The sequence below is a fragment of the Opisthorchis viverrini genome (assembly GCF_000715545.1).
Source record: "Opisthorchis viverrini unplaced genomic scaffold opera_v5_213, whole genome shotgun sequence".
In the NCBI taxonomy this organism is placed as follows: Eukaryota; Metazoa; Platyhelminthes; class Trematoda; order Opisthorchiida; family Opisthorchiidae; genus Opisthorchis; species Opisthorchis viverrini.
Window position 1 is genome coordinate 499,200 of NW_008751871.1, and position 15,427 is coordinate 514,626.

At 44.8% G+C, this 15,427-nt stretch overlaps 1 protein-coding gene across 1 annotated transcript; it reads right to left on the reverse strand.

The window, feature by feature from the left end:
* Positions 1–1,120: 1,120 nt before the first annotated feature.
* On the reverse strand, positions 1,121–8,802 carry T265_08374 (hypothetical protein; the record flags this gene model as incomplete). Its single annotated transcript, XM_009174158.1, has 4 exons — positions 1,121–1,268; positions 8,164–8,364; positions 8,427–8,546; positions 8,693–8,802. 4 exons carry the CDS (start codon positions 8,800–8,802, stop codon positions 1,121–1,123), a joined length of 579 nt encoding a protein of 192 aa, XP_009172422.1.
* Between the last annotated feature and the right edge of the window lie 6,625 nt (positions 8,803–15,427).

Consider the following 15,427-nt stretch of genomic DNA (forward strand, 5'->3'; position numbering starts at 1 on the left):
CTTGGAGGGCGCCTGCTGCATTTGAAGTACACCCATTCGTAAAGCAAAATAGCGTTGGTGCTTAGATTACTAGATGAACGCACAAATACCACAAAGTTATCCTTCATGTATTCATTTAAGGTCTTCTCAAATGATGCGAGGGATGAAAACGATACGAAAGCCACTTCCGAAGCCATAGCAGACGAAGTTCAATGCCGAATGTGCGGCAATAAGTTTCAAAAGAGGTCGATTAAAACAAATCGCAAAACAATGACGTCCGATGAGGGGGATTTTCAGTCCGAGCATATGTGCAAATAAGTGCAACATTTTGACGTCAAAGTTTTTATTTCACCCGCAGGGGGTTTGCAGTAAAATGCATTGTGCGTTGAGCCGCTGGCGGGTTTGTTTCCGCTCATACAGACTTCAGCATGAAACGAGACAACGTTCTTCTCATCGCAGTGGAATTCACTCTGAAAGGATTCTGATCACAGGCCGGTGAATGAATGTTCCGATGCCCAATGAAATACAAAAACGGAGGAGAGCAATTGGTAGTCCACGTAAGTAGGAGTGGCATCGATGATTACCTTGTTGGCAAGCTGACTCTCTTCGAAGACAATTGGGTCGGTTGTGTTTAGCTGCTGCTATGGAGGATGCGTTATGTGTGCCTTACTGCTTGTGCGGGCGTTTTAATGCGCGGTATGAGCCAGCCGGACCTAACATGTTATGATTCGTTAGAAGAATCCTTGTGAGGATTGGGATGAATTGCGTAGGAAAAGTCTGTAGCGGTGAATTGAGTGTCCGTTTCAGTTTTCTAAGTGATTGAGACGTCCTCGAGGGTGATGTATGCAATGGAAAATGGCCAGGGTAAACTCATCAAAGTAATGTCTAGTCGCCCAGAGAGTACCCGGTAATTGGGTAGTATTATATTTGCATCGCGAGCCGCTTTTCACCGGACAAAGTCTGCTCGAGTTAGATAGTAACCAATCAGTGAAATTCCCACGTCATGTAAACTGGGTACAAGCCACGTCTTTTGCTGGCGGTTGATCAGATGGTCTTTGATCTGTTCCCCGAGCTTGGCAATTAGCCTGAAGGCGTTTCGTCATTAGTCGAGGAAATATCGTCAGTACGCACTCAGGTGCCCCTACGATGTTCCGTCAACTAGAGACGAAACTTTGGCAGACTTATTACCAAACTCGACGAACAGCTCAACGATTACGTAATCAAAAAGCGGTACACACGCTCGAGCTACCAATATTTCGACACACGGGTCGCGTCCTGTGAAATGCGATCTGAGAATTGTGCTAAGCTTTAGCAATCTGTTACATTCCAACGAGCATTTTGAAGAGCCACAGACAGTTCTTGCACGGGCATCATTGTGGCAACGCTCTCATGATCTGCACGAAAACGCCATAAGGCAGGACACTGGGTAGCCCGTTTCAACTGCAGGTCTGTTTAGTGCACTCATTACCTCGATGGACTTAGTTGTGTTTGGTGTTCCTTTGCTCGTTTTTAACGGAGTTCTTGTTTTTTGTTTGCTGGTGTCCCTAGTTACGTTGGGGTCTTCTGAAAGGCACAAAACTCGTTTGGGAAAGTGAAGCTTTTGATATACTGTTCTTTTTGTCTTCCAAAATATCGTGCTTCTGTTAATTCACTTGCAATCATTTTGAAGGTCGTGAATGGAAGTTTGATTTTTCCTAGATTTCCCCGGTTGTTTCTGAATGCCAAAATTCAATCTGGGGCTGCTTGTACTGCTTCCGCTACCACAACATTGAAAAGTCTGGTTACCCAGGTGAGAATTTGTTACTTTCCACATGTCTGATGAGGCAATACAGCTTTACTTCCGTGACAGTGTGCTTTCCTGTTTGTACGTTCAGCATCCTGAGTGATGTATTCATGGCAACGGGGCTTTCATTCACAATGAACCCTCACCGTGGTAACTCCAAGGTCGCGCGTCCGCGCTAGATTGAGTCCTCCTGAGTTCTGACAAAACACGGCTCCACACACACCAATTTTGGGCAGTTTCTTGGTTCCCCCGATGATTTGGTTGCTTTTTCAAAGATAGCCGCGATGGTGGCGGAATTATATGAAACTGCATTAATGGCCACAGTATCCCGCAAGCGACCAGCCTGTACATTCGACTTAACGCCAACTTTCAAAGGAATTCAGTTGTTATGCCTCTTCCAACGCGTCGATATGGAGTGGGTATTATCAGTTCCGTCGCGGTGTATGAAATTTGTGGTTAAGAAATGCTCAGCTTGAGCTGAACGAAATACTTTGCCGTTACAGGCATGCATGGTGACGGCCATTATGCCTTTGGCTCGCTCGAACGAAATTTGGCATCAAGTAAACAATTTAAAATTTGTTTGGCTTAGCTTTACCAGCTTCCTTGCCTTGATATTATGAGATATGCCGGCTCAAAATATATGGAATAATAGGCCCTTATATTTTCTAACACAAAACCACTGCTGCTAGTGTTTTAAACCCGAGCTGACTCACGATGTTTGGGAAGCATTCTCTTTGTGATCCAGATAAGCTGGCTGGTGTCGACTCAGTAGTGGTATCAATGTCGTCTTTATTGCGATTACGTGCTTCCAAAGCTCCCCTAGAGCAATCCTAATTTTCATATTCAGAGTGGATTAAAGACGTGTTTCGATTCCAATGCTTACAACGGGATGGATGGACTCCCTATCTCACCTAGATTTTCTTGTAAGTGGATGTCAATAAGGCGTGCGTATGGCAAGGCACAGTCTATTGCGTACCGTTCACGGTATTTGAGTCCCTTCATCTTTGTTGCGGCCTACATAATCGCTTGGACATACCTCGTATAAAGTCAAATGGACACAGTTACCCAACTCCTGTCCAATTTCCGATTATAATGGTTAAATGAAGCGCATGGATACTAAACGCCTCCAGAATTACAAACGCAGGAATCTAGGGTCAAATACAACATGGAGCGCGCCAGCAAACTCATTTCCCGTTGCTGTGAATTTTTTTTTTTGGCAGAAATTTTTTAAAATGAAAAAAACGGGTGAGGTTTATTTAGAATTTTATACGCATGAAACGATTGAGTGTTGTAATGAGTGCGTTCTGTAGAGATGTTTTTGCCTAGGCCATGGAAGCGGGAACTTTGGGCAGAGAACTTATCGTTCAAATGTTCCAGTGGCTCTGTCAGTTGCTTGCCAAACCGTGGCATCTTGCGGATCATCGACAGGGTTTCCAAGTCACCGCCAGGAAGTTGGTGAATCTTCGAGAATGTATGCACTGGCATGCCAGCCAGCAGAACTTTTAAATAGTCCCAGAAGAGCTTGAAAGTGGGTTCTTGAGTGGTCACTGGAGGTTGATTCATCCACATTCGTAAGGCTAAAATTACTCGCCTACCCTTAAATGGCACTGGCAGGCGATTCGTCCGCGAAAAAGGAGCTCAAAAAGTTGATGTTGTGACATATACGGGTATGCCATAACATGTGCAGTACAAACTCTATTCAAGTTCACTAATCTGAATGTCCAAAAACTTGGTGCCCAACGCCCACCTGCGGGTCACATTCGTTGTGCGAAATATCATGCCGGCCCCATAGCAACCCCAGAACCAACTTAATCGGTTCCACAGTGTGCCGCTGTTGGCCAGAAATACTTCTAATCAATTCAATTCACCCGTTTTTGTAGTAACTGTCATAACATGCATGCAACATATATGCTGTTTTTATTTGTTATGGTGGCGTACAGTCACTTAGACCGGGTCGTCTGCCGAATCTTCACATATTCGGCAATGGTCAACCAAAAGGAAGATGCAGGAAAGGGGCCATCCGAGGACGCACTAATTCTGAAGAGGAGAATTCATCAAAGTAAGGGAAGCTGGTAGAAATACCAAGCCAGACATTCAAGCTCAATTTTCTTGCCAGCTTTGAGCCGACGAATTCCCGCCTGAATTTAATTATGAAATTTTGAGCTTCATCTTAGCCTCAGACAACAAGAGTGGACATTTTAGAACACCTCGACATTTTCGTCTCGACTATGAGCATTCTGGTTAGAGCCAGGCAACCGAAGCACCGCGTGCGGACAGGTGACGAACACATATTGGAAGCTAACCTCTGGTGCAAGATGCACCGGTAGCTGAAAATAATGGAAAGTAGTGGCAATCGGATGCTGAAACTTTCCAGCTAGGTCACAGTGGTATTTGCAAGAAGGGAAACGATATGGTTATTTTGACTATCGAGGACTGATCAAGAAAGCGATTCACAACTTTTTCACAGCTTTACCCACCGCTGAATATTTCCTGATTTCTTAGTAACATAACCATCTCTCTAGATGATTTTTCCTCCCTTCTTCTAAAGATTAAGGGCAGCGTTGTGCAAGGGGCCGATGGCTTTTCACTCCGTGTTCTGAAACAAGGTGGCCAAGATATGTTATATATGTACACACAGCCGGCATACTTTGATGAAAAAACCCCGGCAGTGTCACTTTGTTGATTACTGGTCAGGTGACTGCCAATCAGTTCGCAGAGTCCATAAATTAGCTTGTGAATGGGCCGGAACAAATTCAGTCGAACCACCAAAGTGTCGACAATTTGCAAATACCTCTCGCACCGGGTCGTCTGGTAGCATTGCGTCACAGTGCGTTTTCGTGTCCACCATTCTCCAGGAGGATGTTTGTTTTACCTATTGCAAATAGTCCTGAGACTTGCTTCTAATCTGAAAGTCCACAAGACAGAACCGTTGTTGTTTACCAGCAAGTGTGATTTGGTCTTGATACGGCTGTACAGCAAACCCGGCAATACTGTAGTACCGAAAGACAGCTGAGCACTCATTTTTTTAAAATGGACACAGTGTGCCCAGTTAGCCGGGCGACTCATTTGGTCCAAATTGATGTGTACCGCTATTGCCACATACCTCCTAAATGAATTTAAACCAAACCAAGCACACTTCGCCAACTGAATCTGACGCAAGCTCCCCCTCTTGCTCCCGGAATCGATAGCTTTCCTTCAGTGCTACCTATTCGCTATATTCTTTATGAACCATCTTTTGCTTAGAACTGACAGCAGTCACTCAATAATTGTCTACACTGACCCGCGCAACAGCCAGACGTCTTGGCCTGTCATGGAAACAAACAGCTCTTCATTTTTCCTAAATCAGGCAGCCACCATCTTGCTTTGAATTCACGCCCAATGGCCGACAGGTGCTCGATGGAAAACGCTTAGTGCATCTTTTACTGCATTCGTTACCTTCTAGCGTAGCTGCATTAGTGCATCCTATGCCCACCAAGCAAGAGCCCACCGAAGCTAATGAGTTCCATGCCTGTTTGCACCATGTTAGCACTACACTACTTAAATAGGCCAACACCCGATTTCTGTCGTTCGTTATAAATCCATCCATATGTCGGCTTATTTGCCAAGCTCGCGTCGTTTCACGGCTGCCATGAACTTTGGATTTCTTTTCTGATAATGAGCTCCTCGCTATTGGATAATTTTCCATACTAACCAGGCGCTGTCGATCGCATGCCATTTGCTCCTCTTTCCAAGTTTCTAACAGCCGCAGAATCTGCTATTTTAAGGCTGGAATTCTTATGCCTCTGCGCAACCTTTTTGTAATAAGTTTCACCGTTAAAGTCTTCTTATCATGTACTGAGCATGCCCCCTTGATTTTTCCATCCAGATTTTTTATTGTTGCCCACTGCGCTCAGACTGCAGTGGCTTTCTTAGGCCACAGTTTGCAGAACAAGCTAAGTATAACCTCAGCATTGTTGCTTGCCGAAGTCAAAGTATTTCAGCAAAATAGTTGTATATAAACACCAGGCTATTTGGTTAACATCATTATCGAGTCTCATTGCGCGGCCCAACTGTTACACCTCTGAACATTGAGGCGCGAAACGTCGAAAATAATGAATAGCATACAACAACTACACCAACCAAAATTGCGGCAGTTGTCAACGCATATCGCGCCTTTGAATAAGGGAAAGCACGAGGTCCATGGTTTCATCACAGTTAGTATTCTTGTTCATGTCAAGCAGCGTGCATTTGCGAGTCTTCGGTCTGATACTGCGCACGTTAAATATTTTGAGTGTATAAGATTAAGTTATTTCTGCGTAACGTCAATTTTATATCGGGGCGGTTTTGCTTAAATTTACACTGCTAGTTTTTTCAAGTTGATCTTTCGTCTTGTGGTGTATCCACTTCCTTTTGATCTCGGGCCGGTGACAAGTCAAGAAAAAATGGTAGTCTTCGTTCGCAGAGCTCAGTTCAACATAAATGAGGTAAAATATTACCAGTTCGAGTCCTACCTTATGAGTTTCTTCGCGAGTAAATAGCCCCAGATTGTTGGAGAATTTCGTCTACGAAGGAGACGTCATAGCTGTTAACTGGCGACGAAAATTCGCACACAGATATTGAAATAACAGAATGTAGCAATTGAAGACGGTTTTGACCGAATTCATTCCATCCTGTGTTGTAAATGTAACGAAAATTTTAAACCGCCCCGTTACTCGCTAACAAGCCTTCATAGTACACATCATTTATGCGTTCATGTGAATTCGTCGATTGCAGTAACTGTCATGCAAATTACCGTAAATTAGCAGGGGCTATTAGAGCCCCACAGCCAAGTTGGGACCGAGTGAGCTGACAAGAAGGTAGAGGATGGTTTAGAGTGGCATCACAGATATCGGTATAGCAACACGCCGGTTTGCAGGGCCCTGGTAGATCATCTGGTTGTAAAACCCTCCATTAGACTGGAGTCGACTTCATAACCGCCTCATTACAACTTATAAGACCTTCGAAATTATCATTTCAATCAAATCATTTTCCATTCCTTAGCATTGACCTGCATGTTCATAACTCAAATATAAAGGAAAAATTGTATGGAGCAAACTGAATTAGGAGCAAATATCAAGGATGGAACGCTTGTAATGGTCCCTCTTTGAAAGTGTTGCAGGAGTTAGGCCGAGAGAATATGCCATTGGATGGAACTTATGTGGGAGCAAAAATTGTGCGTGGCTGTGATGTAAAAGGCTGAATAATATGCTCATTAGAGTGGCAGCGTTGATATCGAACATCAAGAGGACGGAAGAACGTGCACCGGGATTGGGTCTGCAGGAAGCGCTGAGTAAAACAAACATTCGCATTCGAATGCTAACTCTAGTTGTGACAAACTCCCCAGCATTTAGGCGGACATCTTGCATTTTTCCGCAGCATTACGAGATGAGAAGCAAAGAGGGGGGGATAGAGAAGGAAGGTGTTTGCTTTGACCCATGTCGAGGGGCGCGCAGTAGGGGGATTTAACTGATCCGATTATTTTTGGGGAACAATAAAATGCCACTTGTAGCGAGCGCTGGCGGCGACGTGCCCAAGCCACAGACCACAGTTCCGTCAAAAGATGCTTATGGTCCTCTGGGGCAATACAAAATGAAGATGGTAGAGGATCGATGCCAGCGGGCTGCCTTACAGGTAGGGGGAAGTGCGGATCGCTGAGATTGCCGTTTAGACCGATGGCAATCAGAAATCAAAGAAAGCTTCGGGAAGGATGCACAAGAGCAAATGGAGCGCAAAATTGCAAGTAATAAAACTTCTGATGAATGCTCTCTGAAGGATTCAGTGGGCGGCGAGAAATTTGAAGGAAACCCCTACTCAGGCTCCTAAACAGAAATGCCAGCAGCACACAAGTAATCCTCACCACCGGAATAGTCGTCCAGAATGTTTCAATTTTCGAATCGTGAGACTATATAAATAGCCTTCGAAACTCTGAAGAAAATGCACATTCTCCGGCCTGGAATATCAGCAAGCTGGTGGGTTGAGTACGTCGAAACAGAGAGGCTGAATAGAGGACCTTCTAAAAAAATAATTAGTCTTCATAAGTGAGAAGGGAACATGTAAATGGATAAGCTAAATTTGCAGGTTTTCAAGGAGCGAGTATGAGGTCCATTTGTCTAAGACTGCTGGCCTGCTGACGTATAACATGTGAATAAGAAATGCTGGCCACAGTAGTTAGGTAAGTGGATGGAATGCATATCGGGAAGCCACAGAAGGTTTGCGCCAGGCCAACTGCGGTGCTGCTTGCCATTATTTGGTACCAAATTTTACCTAGGCGGAGGGTTCAGCGGCGAAAACACAAGGCCTGTTTCAGTTTGTCTGCCGATCTAAACATGGTACCGAAGTATTGGGTATTAGCTGAAGTCGCAACCACTTTCGTAGCGGCTCACTGGATACGCCCAATGAGGGGGACGCCTTTCGTGCGTCTTGAGTGGACAACTTCGTTGGTATATTCAAAGTATGCCAAATTATCCGTAGAAAGGCGAATGCGTTTGGGGTCAGTTTCTAACGGTGCGGTGAAAAGGACATGTTTAAAGATGGCCAGATCCCAAAATCCTTTCTGGGATCTATCCTCGTAAGGTCTTCTGGCCCTTTCTCATCATGCATGACGAAGACATTCGCTGAGTCTCCTCCACATTACCAGCGGACGCACTTTTCGTGATTAGGAGGTAGGTGCCAGTCCAACGACTTCTTCGCAGTCTCTACATTCATTTGGAGGGCAATGGCATTGGAACCCCAGGGTTTCAAGTCGTCCGCAAAATGAAGACATTGACTTGCAAAAAAACGTGAAGGACATTGACGTATGTCAGAAATAGCAGTGGTCCCAAAGCGAGCCTTGAAAAATACAAGGGAGACCGGCACCCGGGGAGAGTATGTCGAGTCCACTTCCACTCTGACTGTTCTGCCTGATTGGAATACCTTGGTCCAGTGTAAAAGGTTCCCCTGAATCCCACAAGACTAGGGTTTCTGGGGCTGTGAGATGTGGTGAACTCGATCAAATGACTTTCAGAGGTTGAAAAATATGGCATCCGATATGAGTCCCTTATCCTTGAATTGATTTGCCATGAGCACGAGCTGGTTCGTCACGCAAAAACGGTTTTGGAAAATCCGCTTTCAACTGGAGACACCAAGTTGTTGATAGTAGAGTGATATAGGATGGCTTGCTTTAGAATGTGTTCCATTCCATTGCACGACAGGCTAGTGAGGCCAATAGGCCAGCGGCTCCCAGGCGGTAGTCGGACAACAGTTTTATTATTGGCGTGACAGTCGCTTCCTTCCGAGCAGAGCGAAGGCGGAATTCGTCAAGCGAATAACGAAACACCAGGTAGAAAAGTTTCGCCAGTGTGAACGCCGTTTCCTTTAGGATCTTCTGTTGGACCTCGTCGGGCTTCAACGCACAGATTGGGCCGATTTTGTGCACGAGATAACGAATGTTCTTCGCCCTGTAAACTACGTCGGTTGGAGGCCGTTCGTAGTTACGCCTTGACAAGAGTGGATGTGGCGAGTACTCTGTGGCTGAACATAGACCTGCATGGTGTTCTCTGTAGATTTCACATACCACTTTTGGGACAGTCGTGGGTTCACCTTTCTGTCCCTCAAGGAGAAGGCAGATGTCAAATCTTGCAAAGAGCCATCCAGGAATATCACCATGGTAGTTGTAGGCAATTCAGTTGTAGCTTCTCAGTAGCTCAGTAGCTACTGACATTGTCAATCCTTTGGCAAAATATTGTCGCACGCACATTCACCAAAAAATCGAACAAATTTACTTCACCCCCAGGTGATTGAGATTAGCAGGTTGAGCAATGAATGCTGATGTTCCATGAGACCAATCCTTATGAGGCAGGTGCGTTCGCAGATCCACACAAGCGAGATCGCTGTGCTAGGATTCTTGCAATCCCAAAGCGTATGCTCGTTTTTCGGCACTTGAGGCGTCACTTCCAGAAGCTTCCCTCGGATCGACGGACTACGAATCGCCACCGTGGTCTATCGGGTGCCTGCTACTCCCATAATCTATAAGCTTGCCCGAGGCCATAAAAATGGCTGAAATTATGAGGCCCCACACATTATATTCATGGCTAGTGATATGCCACCAACCAACTGGTAACTAACATTATTATCAATTCGAACAACACTCTTCGTTTGACCGAAGAAAATTCGTATTCTGGATAGCTAGTCGTCGGTTTATTCGACGAGTATTTTAACCGGCTGCACCCAACACTCATCTCCAGTGCCGTTTTTTCTTTAAAGACAAAAGGGGATGGGTGTTATATTCTCCCATTTCATCTGAAGAAATTTGATCAGACGGTCTGTAAATTCAACTAGAAAACCGAAATTCGGCTGAGCGCATAGGCATCGTTATGGTACACTAGTGAAGATTGGTGTGTTTGTGAAACATGATTGTTCTAGACCTTTGACACAGACCGCGTTCATTTTACTATCAAGTGTCAGATCTGCTGACAAGGTGCCGTCAGTGTGACAGCGATTCCGAAACCACGTCATTTTGGGCTCATTTTCCGGAGAATTTATTGTTTTTGATGAAAAGGTCAACTAAAGTGTTTTTTATTCCCACTGCAAGCGGTCTTAATGACGTTGACAAATTTTTCTAGGTGGCCAGGCTTTCGTAGATGAATGGTTTAGTTGATTGACCTAAAGCCCGGAGTAATCCGTACAGTGGGATTTATATATGACGCGTCTTATTGGAAAACTCAAGTCAGTCTCAGTCATGCTGCCTGAAATGTTGCACTACTCTCCAAGATTGTTCTCCAATATAATGCAGCCGATTAGTTGGTTAAGCAGTGAAGAAGCCGTAACGTCACTTGCTCTGAAGAGAACATCGATTTTGTGGTATTTCTCTGCCTTCAGTTGACTTTGTCATTCATACAGAGGTGGTTTCGCCATATCATTGAAAATCAAAGTCAGGTATTTGCTTTTGAAAATTTGCTTTTGTTCTGCGGAACTGAACCTTTCATCAATACTGATTCCTGGTACAAGGCAGATGGCTTCACTAGCCTCTCAACTTGTATTCAGCAGTCCTACTTTGGTAAATGGGATAGCTAAGTAGATAGTTATTGGATGCTGGAGTGGCCTGTTTACATACTTCCCATCTCCTTGTCGGCTGAATGGTGCCCAGATTTTCGCATTCTCATCAGATTATTTGTCATTTGTTGGTTGAAGGCGTTGGGCTTATAGTCTCAAATAATACTTCATGCGATCAGATCCATACATCACTTCTGTGATGAGTGAAATACGCAAACCTCTTTCTCAAACGAGATGATCGATTAGGTGTCCGCATGCACTTATAGGCTGCTAAGAAAATCCAATATGTCACCAGGACCAGCATTCGGGTAATATTTGGCAGCCCCAGCCAAGAGAGTATTACTTGTGCAGGCAGTTCAGCTGAGTTTGAATGATATGAGACTGGGCGCTCAGGCTAAAGAGATAACAACACCTACCCTGTTTCTAGAAAGGTGGCCAGGATAGGCGCTGGAGTCCGTAAAGCAGGACGTTTTGCAAGTCCACCCAGCTCATGGGCCGCAGGCTATTGACACACCCAAATTGAGTTCGCTGAAACCATAGGGTTTTCAAAGTTGCTATTTTAATGGGAAGTTAGTCTAATCAATTTGCACCTTCCCGTGACATGGTACACGTAACACTTTGTTTAAGTGAGCGAAATGTCAATCGCCGATTTGTATTTTTTGCCGGTTTACGCGACATAAAACACGAAATCGCACTTTAGCACATTTTGGTTGTTCTTCGGTGTTCCTGACGAATAAAATAACATCTTAAGAGTATTTAATGCAAATGCCACCCTACCCTACAGGATGCAGGCGTTTGTTTGCTTTAGACACCTCGATTTAACAAATGGGATATTTTTGTTCGGTGAACCTGCTCACAACACATTTTATTTTCCCTATACAGTCGAAAATGGGGTGGTTATCGTGCAGGTCTAATTTGTATGTGACAAACTAACGATAAATTGTCTCCGGGGTTGTGGTAATAGCATCAGCCATCTGACAGCCTGTTATCCTCACAACTGTACTCGAAGTCTTCTAACTTGGCTATTGATCGTACCTGTTGAGTCAGTGTCCTTGTGCATACATACCTAATCTAATGGCGAACGATGAACCTGATACTCAAAACTGTACGCGATATCGCCTACCTTGACTACTTATTGAAACTGCTAGGCCAGTGCCTATATGCGACGCTGTTTAGTAGGCCTCAGCTATGCGAAGTATCCTGATTTAACTGCCAACGATGACCCATCATACCCATAGATGTGCACACTCTCGCACAGTCCCCTACTCAGCTGCATTATCAAAGCGGGCCATGCGGTGGAATATGTGTCGACTGTGGTTGGAAATTGTCTGCAAAAGTTACACCAAAGCTATGAAACACACGTGCTTCCGGATGGCTTGCCGTGCGTGAAAATAGCACAGCATTACGTCGCAGCCAAATACGGCTTTGGCAGGCCGCATCTGTGAAGTCATTTTGTCCATGACGAACGTTTTGACTTTATTTTGTCCACCCATCCTATCTTTGAACAAGCCGAAGAGCTTGCACAATGGCGCAAAATGCTCGCTTTCGACAAAGGCATACATTACGGGTCGACCGATACCCATGCCATCTGTCACAAGGAATGTATAAAGCTTGTAACTTAACAGCGAACGTAAGGGTCTCTAAATTTATTTACCCAAGACGGTTAGTACCGTGTGTAGCATCAACGTTTACAACGTCTGGGAAACGTCTAAGGAGTGCTATCTGCTGCGTTCGAGAAAAGCCCAGGTGACTATATCTGCCACCCTCCGATTCCACCAGCGGCACGCGACCGCACTCTTGAAACTTGGCTATGATGGACGACATGTCATCTAAGAAACCGACTAAAAGGTAACCAACGACCTACTTAACAATGGGGGTCGATATTTGACGCGAGAGTTACGCACATCCTTGATGGTGAGTACTTTTCCAAAGTGGTCGGCGACGTACTGCCGAATCTCCGATGACGGAGCACCGTATCTCAAAACGGTAGAACACTCCTTCAATTCATCATTTGTCAGTCGCCGGTTGATGGGGAGCCTGTCAAAAATAAACTTTCTGCGTGGATGGTTGTGCTCCAGGTAGTAGGAAATAATCCTCAAGCAGTCATGGTACCGGCGAACGTGGAACCTTGTCGGACAATCATTACGACGTGTGCTACAACGTACACACAGTCAACCATAAACTTACTAGGTGCGACGAATTCCACGGCTTCGGCTTCGTCTGCAGGGATGTCTGCTGCAACGGTAGAAGGCTTTTCATACAAAAGTAGCGAATTGCTGCTCTTTTTGGAGTTTATACGGACGAAAACAACGTAATGTTTCGCCTGGTGCTCTTTCAAAGCGACTTGAAATGCAGTGAATGAGAAAAAACTTTGACGAGCTAAATTCTCCACAAAAGGATCCTCCGCATTCACGTGTTCAGCCATAGCAGCCATTAAACTATGAATATCGCGGGCCTTGAATATCGTGGGGATTGAGCAGGTTTAAACAACTTTCAACAAAACTGCGGCCGTTTGGGAAGATCTCATACGCGCGAAAAATCACCATAAAATGTTAAAACTTCATTTTAAAGTTTTCCTCCTTCATACCGCGGTTTCAGAGAAATTTTGGGTGTGCTTCTAGCCGCCGGCCGAGCGATAAAACGTTGCAGCGCCAAGTTTTAAGTTCGCAGCTTTTGGAATTCAGTTTACCAGCACCAGAGCCCACACGTGAAATTATCTGAGAGTGATTTTGGCTGAGTCTTAGATATAGTTCCCGAGGGAAGGTTATTCCAACTGCCGAAACAAGAAAAACTGTCTCACGAAAACTGTTCTCTGATCATGAAAAAGCGGTCATCATAGCCACCTAATAGCAGTGCGTAGTAGTGGCAGTAGTTGTAGACGTCAGCATAAGCTCAGATGGGCGTGGAGTGACTGTGTGGAATGAGAAGAAGCAGAATTATGGTGATGAATATTCCCTCGCCATAATCTCAGCCCTACATGCCATTGTTTGTGATGTCGACGTTTTGGTTCACCAACCGATGATCATCTCTTATCGAGGGATCTGCTTTCCTCAATTCGCTAAGGCTGTTATTGGACTGAGACTTCCTAAGGTCGCAGTCAGTGATTTGTGTTTGCTTGCCATTGTGGGCTCTCTGAGTACTTATGACACTTTTATGCATGACACATGGCGTTGCATGTACCATTTCCATTTAATCTCACACCAGACCCAGTATGCTGGACACTTTATGCCTGATGTGCGAGTCTTGACTGTGCTAGCGGCTACCGCGCCTTGAGGAGCATTCAACATCGTTTGTCCTTTCTTTGGTTGTTGGTCTTTAGACGCGTGTTTCCATACCAAAATCTTTATATACTTTGGGATTCACCTCATCAGACTGGAACTGTTCTTGGCATGATTTCGAATGAGACGTTCATCTCTTTTCTCCCATATTCTCCTGTCACTCTTTCGCATTCATCGCTTGCATTCACTTCTTATGTTTGTGACCATGCTCTTCAAAAATAGATGATAATAATAGTAGTAGAAAACCTCCCGGCCAAATTCTGGCCAAACAGGTCGCGCCCTTCTTGCGTTCTGCGAATACCACCTGGTTAATTTGTTCAAGAGAGCTGTGGCATAAGCCTCACAATTAATCTGAAACTGCATGCGGGTAAGCGTGGATAGCACACCTAATCATTGGAAGAGCACAGATGCTTTTTGGGCTTTTTGCTTCCACATTTGCTACGATATTATTCGGATTCGTCCAATGACGAACGAACTGAGTTATTTCCGTTTTACAGTAAAAGCGAATGACAACACGGTCATTAGTGAAACCAACAAAACCCACACTAGCATGCCCCACTCGAGGGAGTTCAAACTGCCACCACCCAGTTCTGTGTCAAATGGCGTATGTTATGTGATAGAACAAATACATATGCTATATAGCTTCAATGTGGTCTCAGTTCGGTTAAGCTCTCTGCGTTGAATTCGACAAAAGCCTGAGTGGTGTACACCAAGACACGCACATATATGCCCGATCTTTCGCGTTGGTTTTAGTTGTTCCTTAGTTTGTTCAGTTACACCGAGAGACAGAATAACGTGGACCGCCAGCGCATAACCAAAAGCAATTTCTTCAAAAGTGTTGACTGTTATCGGTGCTGGGGCTAGTTTTATTCCAGTGCTTTTGCCGATTGTTTTGGTAGGGTGAGCAAGCAGGATCACTAAACACGGAATCGTAAAGCTATCAAAACAAATACTCATCCCTATCGGTACAATACATGCATGTTGTTGCTTCATATCGAACTTCTCTCCCATGTTATTCAGCCGGGCGACCATGTGTTCAGTTTACCGTGTTACTCCGGCAACACCAGCATCGTTTATGCCTTGCAGTGTCGCGCGCATCGTTCATACAGCTTGGGTTCTGCTGCATCCTGGGCTTGCCTGTCCACTCACGTTACACGCATATTATTGGGCTCATATCAGTTCAAAAGATACTGTCAGAAATCAGCAGATTATTGGTGGTATAAAAGTACCTATGAAATTATGAGTGCTAGGTTGAAACTGCCAAAAAAACGTGGATTCCTGTATAAAACTTTTCATGTAGGGTTGTGAAGACACAATATCCCGACACAATACCCTCCGG